The following is a 14,395-nucleotide window of genomic DNA, read 5'->3' on the forward strand; positions in this document are numbered from 1 at the left end:
CTTGGCACTGGTGAGACTGCTCCTCGAATCCTGTGTTCAGTCCTGGGTCCCTCACCACAAGAAGGATGTTGAGGCTCTGGAACGAGTCCAGAGAAGAGCAACAAAGCTGGTGAAGGGGCTGGAGAACAAGTCTTAGGAGGAGCAGCTGAGGGAGCTGCGGTTGTTCAGCCTGGAGGAGGCTGAGGGGAGACCTTATTGCTCTCTGTATCTACCTGAAAGGAGGTTGTGGAGAGGAGGGTGCTGGCCTCTTCTCCCAAGTGACAGGGGACAGGACAAGAGGGAATGGCCTCAAGCTCCACCAGGAAAAGTATTTTCACAGAAAGTGTCACTGGGCACTGTCAGAGGCTGCCCAGGGAGGTGGTTGAGTCCCCATCCCTGCGGGTGTTTAAAAGACGGGTGGATGAGGCGCTCAGGGACGTCGTTTAGTGGCAACAGGAACGGTTGGACTCGACGATCCTGTGGGTCTTTTCGGACCCGTTGATTCTGCGGTTCTCCGATTCCGACCCCCGGCGGCTGCGCGGGCGGCGGCCGCGGAGCAGGAAGAGCGCGGCCGCGGGCGGGCGGGGCCGAGCGGGAAGCGAAACGTCCCGCGGGGCCCGGGGGCAGCTCGGGGAGCGGGGCCGGCATGGAGACGGCGCTGGCGAGCCCCGCGGCCGCCCCCTCGCCCCCCGACCCGCACGCCGTGCCCCTGGTGGCTCTCAACTACGGCGTGAGGCGCCGGCTTGGGCTGTTCCTGAACCCGCGGGCGGCGGCGGCCGCCGACTGGACGGCGCTGGCCGAGGAGCTGGGCTGCGAGTACCTGGAGATCCGCCGGCTCGAGGGCCGCCCCGACCCCACCGCCGCGCTGCTGGACGAGTGGCAGGGCCGCTGCCCCGGAGGGGCCACCGTCGGCCGCCTCCTCGACATCCTCCGCGGCCTGGGCCGGCACGATGTCCTGCTCGACCTGGCCGGCAGCGTGGGTGAGGCTCCTGCCCCGGGACCCTTGTCCTCCCCTCGCGGGCTGCACCGGGACCCCCTCGACCTCCCCTTCCCACTGGGACCGGGACCCCTTGCCCTCCCTCCCCGGAGACACCGGCACCAGAACCTCTTGTCCTCCCCTTCCCACCCCTTCCCACCGACACCGAGACCCATGCCCTCCCCGGTGGCACCGGGACCCTCTTGCCCTCCCCTCTCCAGGGGCACCGGGACCCTTGTTTTCCCCTCTCTGGCTGCACCGGGACCCTTTGCCCTCCCTCCCCTTCCCACCGAGACCCCTTGTCCTCCTTTTCCCACCGACACCGAGACCCATGCCCTCCCCGGTGGCACTGGGACCCCCTTGCCTTCCCCTCCCTGCCCCGGGGACAGGGACGCCTCCTTACTGTCCCCTCCCCGATGGCACCGGGACCTCTTGTCCTCCCCTTCCCACCCCTTCCCACTGGCACTGAGACCCATGCCCTTGCCGGTGGCACTGGGACCCCCTTGCCCTCCCCTCCCTGGCATCCCCACTACCTGGTGGCACTGGCACTGGGACCCACTTACACCACCAGCACCCCATTGCCCTCCCTGCTGGCACCAGCACGAGCACCCACTTGCCCTTCCCTGCAGCCCCACTCCCCAGGGGCACCGGTGCCCCCTTACCCTCCCCTGCCCACCGGCAGCCACTTGCCCCCTCTGCCCCAGCAGGCACAGGGCTTTTCCAGGAGCCCCAGGCTCAGGTTTGTCCTGGGAACGTTGCCTCTGCAACAGCAGGGCCTGACTGAGCTCCTGCGGCCTTGCTGCCAGGGAGGGATGCTGTTTGTGTTGGTCTTTCCTGCTCTGATGCAGGGAGATGGTAACAAAAAACTCCATGTGAGCAGAAAAGTCCTTTTCAGGTTGCAGAGTGACCTCTGTGTATCCATAGGAGCCTCGTGTATCTGTAGGAACCTGTGTAGCTTCTGGGAGAGAATCTTACTGGGGTTTGGGTTGGAAGGGACCTTAAAGATCATCCAGTTCCAATTCCTCTGCCATGGGCAGGGACACCTGCCACTGGATCAGGTTGATCAAAACCTCAACCAGCCTGGCCTTGAACATGTCTGGGGATGGGGCAGCCATGACTTCTCTGGGCAACCTGTGCCAGTGCCTCACCACCCTCACAGGAAAAAATTTCTTCCCAATAGGTAATCTAAACTTCCCCACTTTCAGCTCTGAAACTGTTCCACCTCATCCTGTCCCTGCACTCCCTGATAAAGAGCCCCTCCTCAGCTTTCCTCTAGCCCCCTTGAAGCCCTGGAACGCTGCTCTGAGGTCTCCCCAGAGCCTTTTCTTCTCTAGGCTGAACAAGCTCAACTCTCTCAGCTTGTCCTTGCATGGGAGGTGCTTCAGCCTTCTCATCACCTTCGTGGCCCTTCCCCACCTTTCCTTTAGGCCTGTCCTTTTGCTAACGACAAACAATCTCATTCCAAACCTTCAGTTACAAAGTTTCTGCATGTCAAAGGATGCTTTTGGCTAGATCAGCCAGGAGAGAGCTTGCACAGATGCAGAACAGTTTGAAAATGTTCATGTGAATCCTGGAGCTGGCCTGCTGGAAGGGAATGTGGTGGATGGTCTTTGTCAGAACCCAAACAGGTGCTGGCAGAATGCATGGAGGAACCTGGACTTCAGGAAAGGCACAAGTTTAGCCTGTTGGTGGGTCATGCTGATAAGAGGAGATGGATAAAATCTTGGAAGAAAGAACCACTGAGGGTTATTCAACTCAAAAATGCTGCCGCTGGCCCAGGAAACTACAGTGTCCAAAAGACAGATTATAACAATGAACTATATATTATACCTAAAAGATAGATTATTTTAGGTAAATATCACTATACACTTATTTTATTCTTATATTCTCCCCATGGCACTTGGTTTTGACCACTGCTGGTGACACGATGCAAGGGTGGCTGGGCCCTCAGCCTGACCCAGCACAGCCGTCCCTCGCTTTGTTATTTTTGGCTGAGGAGTGCGGCGGGGGCCTGCGACCTCTTGCCAGCACTGCAAGCTCTTACACAAGTTAGAGATATTTACACTCTTAAGAGGAAGGGAAGTGGATGGTTATGTGCACTCTTGTGGATGCCATTTCCTGATGCCAAGGGCATCTTTGTGTACGCCATTAGGACTCCAGCCGTGAGATGCAGCTCAGAATCAGAAAACATCAGTCTGGAGGTTTCTGAGGTCTGTGCTTTTGTCACAGGAGGTACAGATCTGGGTCACGATTCAGCTGCCCATGTGAAGGCATCTCTAGTCATTTGAGAGGTGTCAGGATATCCCACACGGCCTGATGTCCCTGATGGTCACCAGTCATTTGTAAGTCCATAATAGATATCTTGGACGCTGTGATCTCTCCAGTGACCCCCTGAAGCCTTTGGGCAGATGAGCCAAGCTCCTTTGGGATACAGCATCCCTGTTTCCAGCTACCCTGTAACGCTGTTTGGAGTACAGACACCTGCAGGATGCAGCTTCTCCATCCCAGCTCATCTGCCCTATGATCTTTCTCAGCAGCTCTTTTCATTGCACCTTCACTTTAGGGAAGCAGAGCTCTTTGCTTCCTTACATTTGTGCTCTTCCCTGCTGAGTCTCAATGAGTTTTGTTTCTTTCTGACCCGTGATAGAAGTGCTGCTTTCTTGCTTGACGGTTTCTGGGTGTGTTTCCTCTCTCTTCTCATCACGCAAACCATTTCACACTTCAGGGTTCATGTTTTTGTTCTTTCTTTCCAAGACCTCAGTCTTTTGTTTGACCATTAAAGGAAAGTAAAGACTGCAGCAGCGTTAGTGCTGGGTGGAGTGGGACTACTTAAACTGGAGGAGTTTCTTGCTGCTTCTTTGTGTTGGTTTGTGTCATTTTTCTTGTACCTTCGGGCACTCTTTTTCCAGCTGGGGACTAATCCGTGACAAATTACTTGATGTCTTTCATCCTTTTGGGTTCACTGGACCTCAGTGCAGTAGGACCCCCTGTTTGCACTTGTAATAAAACCATGAGGTGCTGGTGGTTTGTTTTGAAAGCTTTGCCCAGGCTCTCAGGTTTATCCTGTAGGGATGAGCGTGGTCTGGGATGACAGCATGCTGCCATCCTAGCTGTGTGTGTAGGCTTGACTAGGGGAACTGGGAGAGCACTTGGGTTAATAAGTATGTGCTGACACACAACATTCATCAAGAACAGACACTGCTTCTGCAGCTGGGAGAAGCAAGAAGAGAAGACAAGGAGGAAATTCACTTGAAAGAAACGTTTCTGTGTTGAGCACAGTCTGACGTAACCCTTACCAGGAGACGAACTAGGTCCTGTTAAACCTTTTACTGTAGCAGAACGAGAAGACAGCAGCAGATCTCTTCATGGGCATATTTATATGCCTTGAAATAATTGCCTGTTCTTGCCAATTCAGCAGTATTTTGGGTGGTGAACCTGGCTGCTAGGTCACCGCAGCACAGGTAAGGTGGTGCCTGCATGCCTGTCTTTTCATTCTGTGGAACTTCTGAACCTGTTGGTTTAATTGAAAGCTTTAATCCTGATTCAGTCTTGATTTCCCAAGACACTGACTTACCCAACACAGAACACATACACACCTCATGGCAGCGGGGAGCTGGTGGAGAAGGACATGAGTTTGTGTTTTAGCAAGGAAAGACCTGAAATCTGAACCTTCTGGCTGGTAGAGAACATGGCCATTTCGGTGCTGAGGGGGAGCAGGGAGGACAGGTGGAGATTGGGAATGCCTTATCCTCTGGGAAAGCTTTGAGATCTGACTCTTTATCAGGTTGGGGATGATCCTGTCACAAGATGCAGAACTATGCGGTACAAGCAGCGGACGAGGCTTCAGGAACTGGGCAGGCATCCTGCAGAGCCGCTCGTTACCATTCTGTGTTACAGCAGTGCCTGCCAGCTCCCACCTGCACCCGGCACTTCGAGCACATCCCTTCCTCTGCTGCTGCTGCTGGACTGGTGAGCTCTGCAGCTGTGCCAGCCTCACTCTCTGCATGATCAGTACTTTTCTGGTTGATACTCGTATTTCTGTTTTCTTTGATTTTAAGTAAAGGAGAAGGCCCTAGAAGTTTCATTTTTTTTTAATTCCTGGTTTCAAGTCTCCTTTTACTTTCAAGTTCTTTTGTAACTGCATATTGCAGAGTGGTACAGAATGCAGCGTTTCTTGTCACTTCTCCAAAGACTCTAAATTTAGATTTATAACTCATTTTTAAAGAAAATCTATTTATAATAGCTTTGTGAAAGTGTCCTGTCCAGGAAGTTGACAGCAGTGAATGTGACAGGCCTGCTGTCATTCAGTTATCCCAGAGGGGATGGAGATTCCCCACTCTGCCTGAGCTGAGGAGGATCCCCACTTGCTGTTACACAATATAAAGCCCATTCTGTGAGCTCACTAGCATTTTACGTGGTCCCTCTGTATGGAGTGAGTGTATGTGCTCCTCGTCACCTGCATTTCTCTCTGACAAAGGCCAGTGGTACGAATCAGCAAGTGTGTGTCTACATTTATTAGTAAAAGAAGGTATGAATATCTAAAATGAATATCTAGAAGAAGATAAGAACATATCTAAATGAGAATTAACCCCTGCTCTCCAGTTATTTGTTTATCTTAAATACTCCAAAGTGCATAACAATAAGAGCAGGGAGAAGAAACCCATTACGCACGCGATGCATGTGGTTAAAGTGTGCTGGGATATGTTACAAATAAGGATAACAGGAGGAGATTGGTTTAAAATGAATTGACGGGCTTAGAGGATTGGGCTTGTTCAGCCTAGAGAAGAGGAGGCTCTGGGGAGACCTTAGAGCAGCCTTCCAGTGTTTAAAGGGGGCTTTCAGAAAGCTGAGGAGGGGCTCTTTATCAGTGAGTGCAGGGATGGGACAAGGGGGAACAGTTTTAAGCCAAAAGAGGGGGGATTTAGATCAGATATAGAGAAGAATTTTTTCCTTGTGAGGGTGGTGAGGCACTGGCACAGGTTTCCCAGAGAAGTTGTGGCCGCCCCATCCCTGGAGATGTTCAAAGCCAGGTTGGATGAGGATTTGATCAACCTGATCCAGTGGCAGGTGTCCCTGCCCATGGCCGGGGATTTGGAACTGGATGATCTTTAAGGTCCCTTTCTACCCAAACCATTCTATGATCCTATGAAAAGAAGGTACTTCTTTGCACACCAAGAGTGACTTCCAGGATTTAATTGTTAGAAGAGGTGGTGGAGGCAGGACCAGGAGGTTCAAAAAGGAGTGAGAGAAATTCCAGGACATCAGGTCCGTAAACAGATACTGAAAACCAGACAAGCATTTTCCATCCGATATCCTTGATTCGTGAAGTAGCTGTTCCTCTTCTAAAGAACTTAGCTATGTAAAACCAACGTATCAGGAGCCTCTCACCTTGGCTGTGTGTTTTTGCAGAGGAGGACTGTAAGAAGTACTTACAAAGGAAGCAGGAGCAGGCTGACCAGCCTCTTCAAGTGCCAGCAGTTGATAGCAGCGTGCCGAAAACCTCGGAACTGATGGGCATCACCACCAGGGATGATCCATATGGTAAGCACCCATGATTACATTGCTACCTGATAGCCTCGTGTTGGGGTTGCCTTCAGCAGATCCCCATGGGAAGCGCTCAAAACCTGTTTGCTTTCATGACTCTCTGACTTTTCACAGCCCAGGCCAGAATGCTTTACCTGATAGTCTCCAGGCATTTTCATTTCTCCTGTTGCCTAGGGAAGAGAGAAAAAGCTATCCTAGGGAACACCATGCCCAGAAACAGGCTGGCACAGAGCCCAGTGGATACGCATGGGAGGAGACTTCCCAGAAATGTGTCCCTTAGCACAGCCTGGCACCTGCTGGAAGCACAGTGGGTTGGGATAAAAGGGGAAGGATGTGAGCGTGGATTGCGTTGGCTGTGCTGCTCTGCCTTGAATGAAAAGGAAGCAGGGTTTGAAGTATGGCTGGGTGTGAAGTGAGGTGAGAGCGGAAGCACAGTTCTCTCTGTGTGTTTGCTGGGCTGTGCGTGCAGTGCTGCGTGTCCAGCTCCGTGCGTGTGCAGCTGCGTGCTGGGTGGTGCACACAGTCTTCTGCATTCGTAACTGTGCTCATGCAGCAGTATGTGTGCATGCTGGGCTGTGTGTGCAGCTGTAGGCTGAGTAAGTAGGTGTCCCATAAAGTTCTGTGACGGATGGAGCAGCAGCCAAGGGTGATGGAGATGTGTCAGCTCACCTCTTCAGATGCCTCTGGCTAGTCCAGCTTTGAGTGGCCACCTTTGCTCTATGTGGGGAAATCATTAACCCTCCCCAAATCACAGAATCACAGAATCCTTTAGGTTGAAAAATACCTTTAAGATAAATGAGTCAAACTGTTAGCCTAACACTGCCAAGCCCATAACTAAACCCTGTCCCTAAGCACATCTCCACGTCTTTTAAGTACCTCCAGAGATGGTGGAGGTACCGAAACCACTTTCCTGGGCAGCCTGTTCCAGTGCCTGATAACCCTTTAGGTGAAATAGTATTTCCTAATATCCAATCTATACTTCTCATGGCACAACTTGAGGCCATTTCCTCTCATCTTATTGCTTGTTACCTGGGAGAAGAGACCGACCCCCACCTTCCCACAACCTCCTTTGAGGTAGTTGTAAAGAGCGATAAGGTCTCCACTCAGCCTTCTCTTCTCCAAACTAGACGGCCCCAGTTTCCTCAGCCGCTCTTCATAACACTTGTGCTCCAGACCCTTTTCTGGACATGCTCTAGCAACTCGATGTCTTTCCTGTAATGAGGGGCCCAAAACTGAACACAGGATTTGAGGTGTGGCCTCACCAAAGCCGACGACAGGGGGATGATCCCTTCCCTGCTCCTGCTGGCCACACCATTTCTGATACAAGCCAGGATGCTGTTGGCCTTCTTGGCCACCTAGGCACACTGCTGGCTTGTATACAGCTGCCTGTGAACCAGCACCCCCAGGTCCTTTTCCACCAGGCAGCTTTCCAGACATTTGTCCTCAAGCCTGTGGTGTTATGTGGGGTTGTGATCCACGTGTGGGACCAGTACTTGGCCTTGTTGAACTCCATACAATTGGCTTCAGCCCATGAATCCAGCCTGTCCAGATCCCTCTGCAGAGCCTTCCTTCCCTCAAGGAGATGAAAACTCCTGCCGAGCTTTGTGTCGTCTGCAAGCTTACTGAGGGTGCTTTTGATCCCCTTGTAGAGATCATGGATAAAGATATTAAATGTCCGTAGACCAGACCAATATGCTGATGTTTGTATGTGGCAGCTTTGCCTGATGTAACCCCCAAGTTAGTGCTGTGCCCCTGCAGCAGTACCCACAGTTTGATTGACCTGGCAGACAGTTACCTTTCCGCTTCACTGACTGCTTCTTGAGCTGGATCTGCCTGCTGGGTTGATACTTTTCTCAGCAGCTTTTAGAGCCTGACCTAGTTTTTCACTGTGGTAGGCTTTAACTGGCATAAAAAACTTGAAAATATATGTGGTGACATTGATAAGGATAAAAAAACAACACAGTGGAAAGCTATCCAACAGTAGTAAGGCACTTAATTACAAGAAACATTGCCTTTAATATAAAGCACTTTAATATTGTAATAACTCCTAAATAAACAAGAGGTGCCAGTCATTAACATTTTTGGAAACCAGAGCCATTTACTTAGGATATGTCTTCAGGCACCCATCTTAGCCATAAAAACTGTAGGTTCCAAATTTCAAGGCCTATCTGATAGCTCAATGGACAGGAGATATCAGGATATTGCTGGATGAAGGGCCTGAAGGAAGGTTTTGGTTGGCAAGTGTGAGTTTCTGTGACCTGAACTAGAGAGCTAGGACCCAGAGCCACAAGGATATTTTAGACGGATAATGCCCAATGAATTCCCAGGGCATCGGAGCGCTGAGTTGCACCCTGTAGGGTACCCCAGCTCTCCCCATGTCTATCTCCCCCCATGCCCTGTGGCTAAATGTTATTGCCTCTGCAGATTCTGCATGTCTGCATCTCAGCACCTTTTCCAGTATCTGCCAGCAAATGTGGGTTTATAGCTGGACTGGGAAACAGATTAGTTGAGGCCCAGCATGTGTTACCTCTGGCCAGCCCCATTATGGACAAGACTCTGAGCTGAAGGGTGGCCGGGCTGGTAAAATGTTAAATTACCTTTGCAGTCTGTCCAGACCTTGTCTGTCAAAGCTGCTGATAGAATCGTAGAATGGTTTGGTTTGGAAGGGGCGTTAAAGATCATCAAGTTCCAACCCCCCTGCCACGGCCAGGGACACCTTCCACTGGATCACGTTGCTCAAAGGCCCATCCAGCCTGGCCTTGAATACCTCCAGGGATGGGGCATCCAGAACTTTTCTGGGCAACCTGTTCCAGTGCCTCTCCACTCTCACAGGAAAACATTTTTTCCTAATATCTCATCTAAATCTTCCCTCTTTCAGCTTAAAACCGTTCCCCTTCATCCTATCCTTGCTCTCTCTGATAAAGAGCTCCTCCCCAGCTTTCCTGTAGGCTCCCTTGAAGGACTGGAAGGCTGCTATAAGGTCTTCTGTAGGCTGAACAATCCCAGCTCTCTCCATCTGTCCTCCTATGGGAGCCCTCTGATCATCTTCATGGCCTCCTCTGGACTCCCTCTAACAGATCCAATTCCTTTCTGTGCTGAGGACTCCAAAACTGAACACAATGTTAACTTTATTTATAGTAGAATATGGCAGCTAAATTTTTTATGGTTTCAGGGAATGGACCAGAGATGTTTGATGCCTTCATCTGCTACTGTCAGAAAGACCTTGAGTTTGTTCAAGAGATGATCAGGGAGCTGGAACAAACAGAGTTCAAACTGAAGCTCTGTGTGTTTGATCGGGATGTCCTGCCAGGAACGTGTGTGTGGTCCATCAGTGGAGAACTTATAGAAAAGAGGTGAGTGAACCGTGGCTGCTTGAGACAGCTGAGTGTAATGGAATGTTACAGGCATTTTACCATGCTGCCTGCAGCGTGGTGCCAGTGAAACAGTAAAAATCCACAAGGATGTCTTTATGGGGTTTGTTTTATGCTCTTGGCTCAAGAAGGAAATATTCCCAAACATGTCACTTCATTGCATTCATAGGGAAGATGATGCTGCAGTGATGCTGCTTACATTTCATTTCTTCTCTTTTGGCTGGAATATCCTGCAGCCGCTCTTTTGGAGATGATTTGGAAATGAATAAAGCTCCAGGCTGAGTTCCTTCCACCCCACATGGTGGAGTTTGACGGGACAGCACTGCTGGTGGCTCTGGCACTGACTTGAAGGAGCATTCAGGCCTTTTTGGGACTCGGGTGTGGTGGGAGCCGGGTAGCATCAAAGCAGCTCCCAGAGAGTCACTTACCTAGGGAAAGCGCCCGCTAGCACGAACAGGGGATGTACTGGCCCTTGGAGCAGTTTCCTCTTGCAGCCCTGCCAGGTTAGGCTCGGTGAAAAATCCCATGGCAGGTGTTTGGGTTTTAAACATCAGCTGTTCAGAGGGAGGGAGCTGGGATTAACAGGTATCCTTGGAAGGCCTCACTGTCCTGGCTATTGTGCAGTGTAGCCTTCCATAAAGAGCCTAGTTTACAACCAGGCAGCTCAAACAAACATAAGCAACAAATGGGAGGATAAAACTCAAATTCACAGTATGAGTACAATAGAACTCTGTCCAGTTTGTTCTAATATTAAAAACTTCTGGTTATACTCAGTCAATAAAGGCAGTGTTTAAGTAGATAATTCAAGGGCCATTGTAATACAATATATAGACAGAAGAGCAATTAAAGATTGCACAGACAGTCTGGATTTTGGTTATTTCTTCATTTTTAGGATCTGAGTGTGTATAAGTAATCAGATTTTTGCAGACATCTGTCTGTCAGTAGTCCTTGCTCTGTTGTTAATTCCTGCTGGAGCGCAGCCAGCGGGTTCATGTCTCCACCAGAGGGGTGTACACTTCTACCACTAAAAATAAGAAGCATCTCTGTTAACTTTTGATTTTTTTTTTCTCTCCTGTTTGCTTTATCTTCAGATGCCGGAGGATGGTGGTCGTCATTTCAGATGATTACCTGGAAAGTGATGAGTGTGATTTCCAGACCAAATTTGCTCTTAGTCTTTCCCCAGGTAAGATCTCACAAATATCTCATTTACAATTGCCTATCGACGTGATAATTTTTATTATATTTATTACATTTCCAGCTGAGATCAGTGCTGTGGTATTGGGCACTGCAGAAATGCAGAACGAGGGGTAGTCTCAGATGTGTTTAAACAGATCATATAAAGACTGGTGAGGAAGGAGAAGATAAATGACAGTTACAGAACAAGTTTCAGACCTAGATTCTCAGCACTGAGCTACGTTTGATGTGTGTGAAAGTCCACACAGACAAAGGGCTTTCCTGACTGCAGTGCCCGTCACTGAGCAAACAGAGATTTGTTGCTAGTAGAAGCAGCCATTAAAATTAGCAGTGGGTTTATAACTTTGCTGTGCAGGCAGGGACCTGGACTCTGTTCCTTGCCCTGCTGTTGACCTTCTGCGTGACCGTGAGCGAGGAGCTTCGCTGTCGGTGCTGCAGCGCTCCCGCTGTCAGGTGGGCTCAGGGGCCTGTGGCAGAGACAGAGCTGTGTGTCAGGGTGGTGAAGCGCTTCAGGATCCACATGGGAAACACACCGCTGAAGAGAGAAGTCTTACAATAAATTCAGGATGCGAATAAATACAGAGAAGAGGGGAGCAGGTAATAAACACGCAGCTTTTTGCAGAGAACCTGCAGTATCATACACAGGCAAACAAAATATGGAATGAATTATAGAACCATGGAATGGTTTGGATTGGAAGGGACCTTAAAGACCATTGAGTTCCAACCCCTCTGCCATGGGTAGGGACACCTTCTACTGCATCAGGTTGCTCAAAGCCTCATCCAGCCTGGGCTTGAACACCTCCAGGGATGGGTCTTCCATGACTTTTCTGGGCAATCTGTGCCGGTGCCTCAGCACCCTCATAGTGTAGAATTTCTTCCTAATATGTAATCTAAATCTTCCCTCTTTCAGCTTAAAACCATTACCCCTTGTCCTATCCCTGCACTCCCTGATAATTACATACGCTGGCCACTAATGCATTGAATTTTTTTAGCATATTTGATCAGCCTCAGATCATCGAGATTTGTAGCAAAGTCCTTTTAGTTCTTCAGCACTCTTTTTGTTGGCATATCCTTCATTAGAACAACAGAAAAAGAAATGCCCATCAGCAGTGACCAAAGCTGTACCAGTAAAAACATGTGTGTGAGCACAGGCTTGCAGAAATCAGGGAGTTACTCGTTTGTGTGGGGTATCTATTGCACATAAGGGTTTGGTGACAACTTCTGGGAGCTCCATGGATTACCTAAGCAGCTGCTGCAGTTAGGAAATCTTGTTTTCTTGCCTCATCCAGGTCTCAGCGTCACCACGTGGGCTGAGCAGCTTAGTTTATCTGGTAGTGGGTGTCCCTGTGGGGAATTATAAGAGGAAGAGTTCCTCTGCAAAAGAGCTGCTCCTTCAAGCAGTAGCAATCACAGGGAGTTGCCTCATTTTGTGAGTGTCTCAGAAAAGCAGTTCATGTTAGCCGAGTGATTCCTCACAGCCCCTTGTAGTTGGTGGGTACTGCCTGCAGCCTGAGGGACTCATAGAATCATTAAGGTTGAGAAAGACCTCTGACATCGTCCAGTCCAACCATCAGCCCAACACCACTGTGCCTGCTAAACCACATCCCGAAGAGCCACATCTACACGTTCTGTGAACACCTCCAGGGATGGTGACTCCACCACTTCCCTGGACAGCCTGTTCCAATGCTTCACCACCCTCACGGTAAAGAAATTTTTTCTAATGTCCAATCAGGGCAGGAGGAAAAACCTGGAGAGAACCCAGCAAAGCTGACCATCTAGAAGCAGCTTAGTCTCTCAGTTTTCTCTTTGTAGACACCTGTAAGTTGTCAGGACTCCTGTTTGGGTTCCACAAGGGACTGTGCTCTGTTGGTTTGTGTCTGCAGTTCATTATACCTTTATTGCTCCCCGTTGGGATTGGCACAATGCGCTCTATGCATGGTAGATGCAGCCCTGCTACATATTTGAGTGAAATGTTCTTAGCAGAGGGACAGGGATTCAGAATCTTGCTCTCAGGGTGACGGCTATAATGAGATGACACAAAATCAGGACCAAACCTGGGTCTTGTGACACGTGTGCTGCCGCGGGGAGAAAATGGATATGAGACCTGACTGTGGCTCTGAGTAATCCTCTGCCTGTGTGAACTGTCTTTCAGGTGCTCGTCTCAAACGGCTTATTCCAGTGAAGTGCAAAAGCATGAAGAATGAATTTCCAAGCATCTTACGGTTCATTACCATTTGTGATTACACCAACCCTTGCACCAAAAAGTGGTTCTGGATGAGACTGGCAAAATCCCTGATGCTGCCATGATGTCGAGTCATGAGAGCCAGGGGCTCTTCCGCAATCTGCCCCGGCTGTGGCTTGGGACTGCGGTGTCATTCACACAGTGTCTTCTACCACTTCAGAACCTGGGTCCTTGCAATCAGTGTTTGGAGCCTGTGACCAGGAACAAAGAATTTTCTCTAGTACTTTTTTATAACTCAGAAGGGGAAATAAAACAATTGTGTGGGTGTTCCTGCTCCAGTCAGTGAGCAAGAGCACCCAGCATTCTGTGTAGTAAGCACTTTCACTGGAAGTATGGAAAATATATATAAGAAAGACCGAGTGTCTAATATGAAAAGGCTCTATTGTAAGCATTTAATAAGACCTTAGAGCCTCAAACTGCAGCTTTCTTTAAACAAATTATTTTAAAAGCTGTTTGATGGCCGTAGTAATATCTAGGGTTGGTGTTTTGTTACAATTCCACCAAAACCCCATGACTGCCTGGTGATCTGCAGGAACTGAGGTTTCAGACTCTGTTTTCTGCTTTCTGAACAGCGCCATGAGAATGGGTGATTTTTGCAGCCTTGCAGGGGGGCTCAGCTGGCCCTGCCACGGACAATGTCCCTGCACTGCAACCCTGTTCTTAGGCACCACAGGAGGAATGCGTGTGGGCTGTCCCTGTTCTTTTGTGGGTAGACAATCTCCTTCCATCTGTGTTTTGAGGTAGGTGCTGGTCTCTTGTCCCAAGTAACAAGTGATAGGACGAGAGGAAATGGCCTCAAGGTGCACCAGGGGAGGTTTAGATTGGATATTACAAAAAATCTCGCTGAAAGAGTGGTGAAACATTGGGACAGGCTGCCTGGGGAAGTGGTGGAGTTTCCATCCCTGGAGGTGTTCAGAAAGCGTGTAGATGTGTCACTTTGTGATATGGTTTAGTAGGCGCAGTGATGTTGGGCTGATGGTTGGACTTGATGATCTTAGAGGTCTTTCCCAACCTTAATGATTCTATGAGAAAAGCAGAAGCATATTTTAATTGTTGAACCACTGCAAAAAAAAAGAATGGTTCTCCAAT

The 14,395-nt window shown here is 49.6% G+C and overlaps 1 protein-coding gene across 1 annotated transcript; it reads left to right on the forward strand.

Moving 5' to 3' along the window:
* Positions 1 to 598: 598 nt before the first annotated feature.
* Positions 599 to 13,503, forward strand: MYD88 (MYD88 innate immune signal transduction adaptor). Its single transcript, XM_069859248.1, has 5 exons — positions 599 to 959; positions 6,365 to 6,496; positions 9,672 to 9,852; positions 10,962 to 11,053; positions 13,217 to 13,503. The coding sequence occupies exons 1-5, from the start codon at positions 626 to 628 to the stop codon at positions 13,369 to 13,371; spliced, it is 894 nt and encodes a 297-aa protein (XP_069715349.1). The 5' UTR covers positions 599 to 625; the 3' UTR covers positions 13,372 to 13,503.
* Positions 13,504 to 14,395: the final 892 nt, after the last annotated feature.

The sequence above is a fragment of the Phaenicophaeus curvirostris genome, chromosome 6 (assembly GCF_032191515.1).
Source record: "Phaenicophaeus curvirostris isolate KB17595 chromosome 6, BPBGC_Pcur_1.0, whole genome shotgun sequence".
Taxonomy (NCBI): domain Eukaryota; kingdom Metazoa; phylum Chordata; class Aves; order Cuculiformes; family Cuculidae; genus Phaenicophaeus; species Phaenicophaeus curvirostris.